At 44.6% G+C, this 9,268-nt stretch overlaps 2 protein-coding genes across 6 annotated transcripts in view; one reads left to right on the top strand and one right to left on the bottom strand.

The window, feature by feature from the left end:
* Positions 1-74: 74 nt before the first annotated feature.
* Positions 75-7,435, bottom strand: ANKRD49 (ankyrin repeat domain 49). The gene is made up of 3 exons (XM_006134409.4): positions 7,232-7,435; positions 6,026-6,311; positions 75-5,133 (listed from the first exon to the last, which is right to left on the bottom strand). Exons 2-3 carry the CDS (start codon positions 6,296-6,298, stop codon positions 4,672-4,674), a joined length of 735 nt encoding a protein of 244 aa, XP_006134471.2. The 5' UTR covers positions 6,299-6,311; positions 7,232-7,435; the 3' UTR covers positions 75-4,671.
* A 139-nt stretch (positions 7,436-7,574) lies between these two features.
* MRE11 (MRE11 double strand break repair nuclease) overlaps positions 7,575-9,268 on the top strand; it is a 55,930-nt gene continuing 54,236 nt past the window's right edge. For 2 of the 5 annotated variants that reach the window (XM_075919364.1, XM_075919366.1), the window contains exons 1-2: positions 7,576-7,710; positions 8,533-8,671. In XM_075919364.1, coding sequence (XP_075775479.1) covers positions 8,652-8,671 — 20 coding nt within the window. In that variant the 5' untranslated portion in view covers positions 7,576-7,710; positions 8,533-8,651. Of the gene's footprint in view, positions 7,711-7,752; positions 7,910-7,931; positions 8,672-9,268 lie in introns of those variants that run through there. The other 3 variants (XM_075919365.1, XM_006134410.4, XM_025190354.2) reach the window with 3 other exon arrangements.

Genomic DNA, 9,268 nt, shown 5'->3' with positions numbered 1-9,268 from the left:
TCTATATATATATATATATATATATGCTAGCATTTAAGAAATAGAGCAATAGCCATTGTAACCATATGATTTATAAGCTTCTTTAATAAACCTGTAACTGTTTAAGCTTTAACCTGACTCCTTCAGTTGCTGTAATAGAACCAAGCACAATTTAAAAGAACTTCAGCCGGTCATAAAGGAACAGACATAGGGAGAGCTTGGGCATTTGGATCTGTGTCACTCCCAGGTGACAAGATCCGTTGGGGCACCTTTTCAGCCTTTCCTAGGCTGCCCTCTGCGAAGGAACCCCTGTGTTCTAGCAGCTAAAATCTAAGGTGTAATAAACTCTTCCTATATAACGGGGCGTCTGCTGGCCACCCTCTGCGATGGGACCCCGGTCCTAGCAGTAAAGACACAGACATTAAACCTTTTCTCGGAAACATACACACACACACTGCCCTGACCGACGGCTGACAGTCTGTGTGCTGGAACACAGTCTAAAATTTACTATCCTATTAATAAAAGTGTTAAAACACCACTAAATTATGAAAATGTAGACAAAATCCATGCCACTGTCATGCCTAGATCTCCATCACTCTTCTATGATACTGATGTGGTTTTCACTAAAGGGTTGCATTCACTTTCTGTAGATACACTAAGTAGAATTGCCAAACAATGTGATGATTAAACAGTACTGTACTTTGAAATTTCACTTCGCAGTTGCAGTTCTGTAATACTACTTTTGTAAAACTTTTCATCTCCAACTACTTTACAAAGGAAGGCAAGTCTCCACAGTACAGAAAGATGAAAGATTCTACACAGAAGGTCATTAGCAAAACTGGAAACAAAACCTAGGTCTCCTGATTTCCAGTCAAATGCATTACCTAATGGGCTGCCTTCTGGGCAGACGGCATTGCTGAAAATATACCATTATCTTCACCACCACAATTAATTTGAATGCAGCTTCCTGACAAAAAACAGTTATTTTTCACATCAGAAACATCCTGTATAATTCCTTGAAAAGTCATACCTTTACAATGATAGCAATAGTTTTTGCGTCATACATAAGGTGCTTTTTTAAACACATGCTATAGATAAATCAAAGCTATACACAACTTTCTTTCCACACTCCAGGAAAAATAACTTAGGTTTGATAAAGTGCTAGTTAATAATCCATGGTGCTGCCTGCCCCCCCCCCCCCCATCAGAGGCAGCAGCAGGGGGAGGTATGGTAGGGGAGGCTTTATGAAGCAACCCTTGTCCGTGGGGGGTCCCAGCAGGGAGCTGGGCCCTCCTGTGGACAGGTTGCTGGGCCCCCCTGTGGACAGGTTGCTGGGCCCCCCTGTGGACAGGTTGCTGGACCTGGCATGATCCAGGACTGGGCAGTCCCAGCTCACACGGGTCCAGGACCGCTGCAGCTCTGCATTTTAAATTTAGTAAGAACCAACTGGCTCAATTAAAATACAGAGCTGCAGCAGAGATGCACTCGGCGCAAGCTGGCACTGAGGAATCCCGGCTTATGCTGGGTGTGGGACCGTTGCGGCTCTGCATTTTAAATGCAGTAAGAGCCACCTGGCTCAAACCGGTAAAGGAACTACCCCCACCGCAGCTCTGCGATTTAAATATAGTAGGAGCGGGGTGCACAGGCAACTCGGCTCTTACTACATTTAAACTGCAGGGCCACAATGGGGGTAGGTCCCAGACCAGTGCAAGCACCTTCCCTTATTGACTAATCATGTAGTCGATACAAATTGTATTGACTGCATGATTAGTCAATTACCTGCCTCTTAATATGCTTACTTCACTTATGAAACTATTGCTTGCTTTGGTAAGGACTGAGCCTATTGTTGAGGCAAAGTGTTAAACCCTCATTTATGTTTCCTAAAACTTTGTATGCTCAAGTTTAAAGCACTGCCATGACAGCTTTTTAATGCGACAGTGTGGTCAAGTTAAGAGGGCTGGCAGAGAGCGCTCTCAGGCTACATCTACACAGCAAGACAAAACTTGAATTTAGCTTCAAACTTTAGCTACATCACTTGTGTAGTTTAAGTTGAAATAGCTTAATTCGGCTTTTGGTGCTGTCTATGCAGCAGGCAGAACACTCTTCCTTCAACTTCCTTTAGTCCTGGTAAAAGGAAGGTTACAGGAGTCAAAGTAAGAAGTCCTCCAGCTGACCATTATTTCAAAATAATGGCTTGCAGTGTAGACAGTCTCTTTGTTATTTCAGAATAATGTCAGTTATTTTGAATAATGCTGCTATGTAGACATACCCTCACTAATCCACCTCCATTAGAGGAGTAGCTAACTGTATAGGAAGCCTATTTACACTTGTGCTTTACTGCACTGTAACATGCTGTGCGTGTGAGAGTGTTTTTTCACACCCTGAGTGAGAAAGCTACAGCATAGTAACTTGCCACTGTAGACAACGGTTAAGACAAAGAGCTGTGTTAACAGATGACTACATTTTCTTGATGAACAAAACAAGGAAGAATGCTCTATATTGTGCTAAGACTAATTCCAGCCTGGAGCAAGAATCACAAAAATCAACAAGACAGTGATCTTATATATGAACTTTAGGGCTATGTCTACATAGGAGGGTTCTTGTGCAAGAATCTGCAGAGTGTTCAAACTGCCTGCCCGCTCTTGTGCAAGAAGATTTACAGTACAGCATGGTAAGAGAGGGCTTCTCATGCAAGAGCTACGATCTTTTCTAACAGGCGTAAGCTCTCTTGCGCAGGAGCTCTTGTGCAAGAGGGCAGTGTGGACGCTGGGCAGGGGTTTCTTGTGCAAGAGCCCTATGGCTAAAATGGCCATCACAGCTTTCTTGCACAAGAGAGCGGCCACACTGCAATGGATGCTCTTGCGCAAAAGCACATCTCGCACATGGCAGTGTGGACATTTTCTTGCGCAAGACTTTTTGGAGAAGAACCCTTGCACTAGAAGTTCTTGCGCAAGAAGCCGCCAGTGTAGACATAGCCTAGATGTTTCCCTTCTTCAATGGCCCTCTTGCATCCCACGTAAGTTAACCACTTTTCTGGCCATTTTGTGTGGAGTGAGACAGATGCCTTACCCATTCTCACAAATAGTAGGTTAGGTGTTTAAGCCACCTGACTGCGGGAGATAGGTTCCTGGTTATGCGTCTTGTGTTTTTGCAGCCTGGAGTTGGGTCACTATTTCTGTGAGGAGGTTGGACTCAAGAAACACCCCTCATCAGCATCTCCCATTGGCTAGTTTACCTGAGTTGCCAAACTGACTGACTGTTGATCATATGCTAGAAGGCCTGCCTCTTCCCAGTCATTATTTAAGCATATAACTTAGGCTTTGTAGATCACAGTGTTGTTCCTGTAATTTCTAAGTGCCTCAAAGGCAAAGCTGAGCTTTGCAATACCCTTTTATGATCTGATCCTGAGCTACTTGGAGAGAAAGGTGCTGACAAATAGAGAAAATGCTAGAGTTAGACTACACTGTGTTACCAACACTGGTGATTTAATTGAGAGTTTTATCATGTTTGGTGTAAGTCTTAAAGCTTTAGCTACTGGAGTCATGAGAAAACATGAGAATCTACTTTAGACTAAAACCTGGAAGTAAGTTTCTAACTGTCATGGTTGCAGAGAAAAGCTGGACAATATAACTCAAGTGCATACCAAAAAGGTTCAATAGCCAGAAAATACATCATTATCTCTCACTGTTTATTATTTTCAAATCACATGGTTTTTCATCAAATCTCATATCTTGTGTGCCCGCCTCATGATATTTGAATGTTCCAGATTAGTAATACTGGCCTCTCTTCAGTTAAAAAGGGGATCAAATAAGGAACTGAACTCAGGGTACTGTCTAAAATGTAGTGAGAATTTATGAGAAAATACACAAAATGAAATATGTGACTACAATGGTGTCCTGACATTTGTGTTAGAATCAACTATACAAGATGTCAGCATGAATCAGATATACTACTAAGGTCCCTTCTGCTTTGCAAAAATGTTTCAACCGAATCAGACAACAGTGTTTCATTTAACTTTATGTGTTTCAGATTGTAGACAGTGCACTTGAACATTATTCCTTAACTAATTTTGAAGGCGAGTGTAATGAGGATCTTTAATGACAGTCATCTCTATCAATAAAACTAAACTTGAACAGCTTCAATACCTTTAGGAAAATGCTCTTGGTCTATCAATAGACAACTCCATTGATTATAAGGCCATCAACAAAGATCCACAACACAAACAATATTTAGTGTTAACCATATATTTTGGAGTGTCCCCTGTCTAAGTTAATTGCATTCAATTGCATGCACTTTTAGAAGAGTTAAAACAAGTGTCTCAAGTCACAAAGTTTAACACAAACATTGACTATCAATTTGTGCATAACCTGCTAGACTTTTTTCACTTAACAGTTAATGTTCCAGCTCACTCCAAGACTTGATATTAGTGCTTTAGACTTTAATTACATTAGGTCCTTACTAATTTAGAGACCACTAAATTTACTAATGTATGTAAGTGATATGTCAAAGTATATGGTCATTTGTCTTGCAAAAATAATTGAATCTAAATCATGAGATTTCCCTCTATAATATCTCCCATTAAATCTTTTCTGAGAAGTGGAGAGAAACCACTAGTTTTGCATGGAAGTATAAAGAATGTCATGTTACAAAGAGGAAGTGAAATTCACATTCAAAAGTTTAAATAATTTTTTTTTAAGAATCTGGCACACAATTTGTGCAACTTTCTACAATTTCAAAAAGGTAGTGATATATGTCAGTCCTTCTAGCAATATCAAATGCAGTTTCATCCAAGTTATTTTTTAGATTTGGTTTCAGATAACGATTCATCAGCAGAAGTTCAAGAGTTTCTTTACTCCCTTTGTTTCCTGCTGCAAGATGCAATGGTGTCAGCAGTCCATTTGTTTGAGCATTGATATCTGCACCATGCTGAAGTAAAAATGAAGCCACCTTTGTATTGTTCCACTTACATGCGCTATGTAGAGGAGTCCAGCCATCCACTGTCAGTGCATGGACATCTGCACCTTGGGCAATCAACTCACGCACAACATCTAAATGTCCACTGTAGGCAGCTCGATGGAGGGGAGTGTACTGATCTTCATCTTGGACATTAACAGGAGCTAGTTTTTGAGAAAGGAGCCTGTTCATTGTGCTAAGCTATGTAAGAAAGACAGACAGTTTAATGGAACCCTCACTCAATGAGATGCATAGCTTTTATTTCTACAATTTAGAGACAGCCTGATATGCAGTCAAAGGAAGTTTATAATATTTGTCTCAGGAAGAAGGTTGTACATAAACAATTTTTAAATTATACCAATTATTTTACTGTTGCTGTTTCTTTTGAAGACCAGACATGAACTCACTGGTACATAAAATGCATGTGTGAACATACACACGCAATAGATATGTAACAAGTATAATTAAATAAGGTAAATTTATAGTCTGTTGACTGTAGTGCATACAGGATAAAGTACCACTTAAAACAGGGGAGAGGAACTTCTTCTGGTCCGGGTCCACTCACCCACAGGAAAAAAAAAAAAAAAAAAAAAAAAAAAAAAAAAACCAAACAACAACAGTTGGAGGCTGCACACAAGTAAAGAGAAAAAAAATCACAAGACCATAAAACAAAACAAAAAACCCACCCCTCACTGACGTGGCCCCTGACTGAAGGAGAAAGAAACACCTCCACATTCCCCTTGCACACAGAGCTTCAGGTGGGGAAGCCCAACCTAGTAGATTTTGGGTCCTCCAACCCTGTGGGGGGTAGGGGCTGGAGCATGGGCTCCCCAATGCTATGGGGTACCCCTAAGCCTCAGAGGCAAGCTGGGGGCCTCATTTGCTGACTTGAAAGGCAAGTCAACTCTGTGGATTAGCTTGCAGGACCTGGCCCCAAATATTCCAGGTCCTGTTAGCTTGGCTCCCATTATGCTTTGCAAAATATGACAATTGTGGCTAAATTCTTAATTTTAAACATAATCCAGGTAGATACCAATATAAGGTAATACAGTCAAAAATACTTTATATATAAAGTGGATCAACTTCTTCTTACCCGATTTTTTTCTGCTGCCCAAAGCAACAGTTTTTCTGGATTATTCTCCAATTTTTTTTCTTGCATTTGGAACCACTCCTCGCTTTTTTCCTCCTCATCTTCTTCTTCTTCAGACTCTCCGGACCAAAGACTCTGAGTTCCTATAGGAATTAGATGTCTGTGTGTCTCCAACAATTCAAGTTGGTTAAAGTTCTCAGTAAATTCCAGTAACTCTTCTCTGTCATCTTTTCTATTGTCTGTATTTTTCATGTCTGATTGTCGGCTTTCATCCATTTTTAGTTAGCAGCTGTAAATGCCAAATGTAAATAATTAAATATTTTTTTCTTTCTCACACAAATAAATTATCAAAAGATAAATAAAGTGCTGTTCCAACAACAACACAATAAAACACTTTCTAAAAGCAACTTTAAGAATGACAGTTTTAAGTATTTTTTACCAATCTGGCTATGTAAACAGGAACTGGATTAGCTGCAATTAACATCTTTGCTGCCAAAACCCACGAGAAACAAAAGTGCTTGTACAGAAAAAGTATGACATCTATAAATGATATAGATTATATGGAGCAGCATTGAATATGCATTCTGCATAGTGTGCTTGGAATACCCAAGTGGATTAATATTTGCGTTTCCAGAATTAGTTTTTGTTTCTCTTTTGAGTTGTAGCAATAATGACTTATCTATACTTTTCCCCCAGAAGGATTCTGAGCCTGGGGTGGCTAAAGGTCCAGATGAAGGGAGAAAGAGGAAGAACATTGAGCATTTCATCTATAAAGCACCAATGCTAGTAGAGAAATTCATGACTGGGGCAGAAAGGAAGCTTTGGTGCCTCCACTACCTCCGTATAACAAGGAGTTTACCAATCTTTAAAATTCAAACAGAAGGGATGGATGCCTTTTTCTCCATTCTCTAATCTCTAAGTCACCTATCCCTTTTGGCTCCTGCTCCCAGGTTATAGCTGATGCACAGCTGACCTGCCAGCTAACATTGTAGTTAGCAGGGTAGCTGGTCTAATTCCACTTCCCCAAATTTCCTCTTGTTCTGATGATGCAAAACATCTCAGGTGCCAGGACACTGCGGCACCCATTCACAATGCCCTTTGAATGCCACCCAGGGTCTTAAGATTTGAAATGACCTGGCGTAGGCAGGACCTCAGGGTCACACGCCACCTGACAGCAGATTCAAATTGCTGATACCAGGGTCCGCTTACCAATTCCCCTGCGCCACTCTGGTAGCACCGAGACGAGCGCAGACCACCCACCGCCCCCTTCCCCCCCAGCCCTGCTTCCGAGCTGTGACTGCGCCCGGCCTGAGCTGCTACGGGGGCAAAAACCCTCGTCCTAGCCCCACGCCCAGCATGTTCTGCAGGGCGGGGCGGGGCGGAGAGAAAGGGGCGGGGCTGGTTGGCGTCAGTCGCGCTCCTCCTCTACGTGAAAGCACACAGACGGAACCCAGCACACTTCCGGGTGCGCAGCTCCTCCCGGAAGTGGCCACAGCGCGGCCTGTGGGTGGTTCCAATCTGGCCAATGGCGTCCCGGCTTTGCCCTAGCCTAGAGGAGCGCAGGGTACGGTGCGCTGGTGGGCAGATATCGCGAGAGGATATTACTCCCTCCCCCCCCCTTCAGCGCTATGGAAACCGAAAGCGCGGCGAGGAGGCGCGGGGTGCTACCGCGGCGCTAGGCCTGCAGGGTGAGGCTGCGAGAGCGGGAGCGCGCTCTGCTGGTGCCTGCTCGTCACAGCCGGGGCTGCGGGGACAGCCGCTCCGCAGGGCGGGGCACTGGTGCAGAGGCGGCGGGAAGAGGCCCGCAGTGTCCTGGGTTGCCCCACCCCCGCCAGCTGCCTGGCATCGCTGACGCCTCCCTGCTCTGAGGGGAGGCAGCGCAGCGCGGTGTGTGCGCCCGGCTCTGCCGCCTCGTGCAGATACAAGCGCTGTTGGCCCGCTCACGTGGCGGGATTGAACGGGGGGCTGGGGGCGCCACGGCTCTGGGCGGGGGGCTGTCACGCGGTGGGGCGGCAGTGCGGGGCCGTAGCGCGCGCGCGCCAGTGGGTTCCTCAGACACCTGGGTCCGCAGCGCTCAGCGCTCCCCCTTGCGCGGGAGGGAATGGCCGCTCGCTCCTTCCCGGCATCAGGTCTCCATGGGCCAGCTCTGGGCCTCTAAGGCCGTGCGCACGGGCTGTGCTTCCCCTCTGATTGCTTGCGGGCCGCTGCCAGCCGGGCCCCCCCCCTCATTTGAGGAACTTTGGAAGCCCAAAGCCCTGTTTCTGGGGCAGCTTCTGAGCCGCTTTGGTGCCCAAGGGGCAGCAGTGGAGAATCGTCATGCCCCATATATTTGATTTCATTGTGTCTCAATGCAGTTGATTTTTTTAAAAAAAGTGTGATTTTATTAAATACAACTGGCTTTCTATATTTTTTTTTAAAAAAGAGCAAAACTATCAGTGCAAAACTGTGTAGGTGGCATGAACTCAATTTTATGTACTTCATTGTAATCCATTTGTATTCTTATATTTTAGGCACCATTATCTGTATTTGAAGCTAGAACTGACTATTCTGCCTTGTGTGACCCATCAAGCTCTCTTCAGAACTGCTCAGTAAGAAGTCCTAGCCACTTGGTGCCATTCTAAGTGCAGAGATGAGTCCCATTAACTCACTGTAAGCTTGTGTTTTTGTGTGTGTTTGTTTCCAGGCCCATAACCTCCCTGTGCAAAAAAAAGTTCTGTTCCATTTGCAAGAAAAAAGTCAAGTGGCCAAGCTATTCAGGTTAAAAAAAAATGAATTAAATGGTCTCAGGTAGAGTGACCAGATGTTCTGTCCTGGTGGCAGGGCAAAGCTGCAGCATGCAGGGCTAGCTTCTTCCCCCCTGCTAATCTGTTAGTGCAGCCTGTCCTGCATGCCTAATCTCAGTGCAGTCAGACGCCAGCTGGTAGCCAGTTACGTTTCGCCTCCGCTGTCCTATTGGCCCTTTACATGCTACCCTTCTTGCCTCTCCCTGCTTTGCCCTCCCCACCTCTCCAGCCCTGCTGCTCTTCCGTACCACTACCACCTCCTCCTCCCCCGGTCTCTGTGGGGCATGTCTCGTTCCCATTGCTGTGCAGAGCACCACTCATCTTACCAACAGCCTGTCTGACAAGCTCCTTCCTTTCCCCATTGCTTCTGGATGGGCTGGCACCCAAGGAAATCTGAAGACCCTGTGGTCCAGAACACTGACTGGGAGTAAACAAGCCCTGCATGTGCCAAAATCCCGTACAG

Source organism: Pelodiscus sinensis, chromosome 1 (genome assembly GCF_049634645.1).
Source record: "Pelodiscus sinensis isolate JC-2024 chromosome 1, ASM4963464v1, whole genome shotgun sequence".
In the NCBI taxonomy this organism is placed as follows: domain Eukaryota; kingdom Metazoa; phylum Chordata; order Testudines; family Trionychidae; genus Pelodiscus; species Pelodiscus sinensis.
Note: the sequence above shows the minus strand (reverse complement) of the source record. Positions and strands in the feature narration are given on the sequence as shown.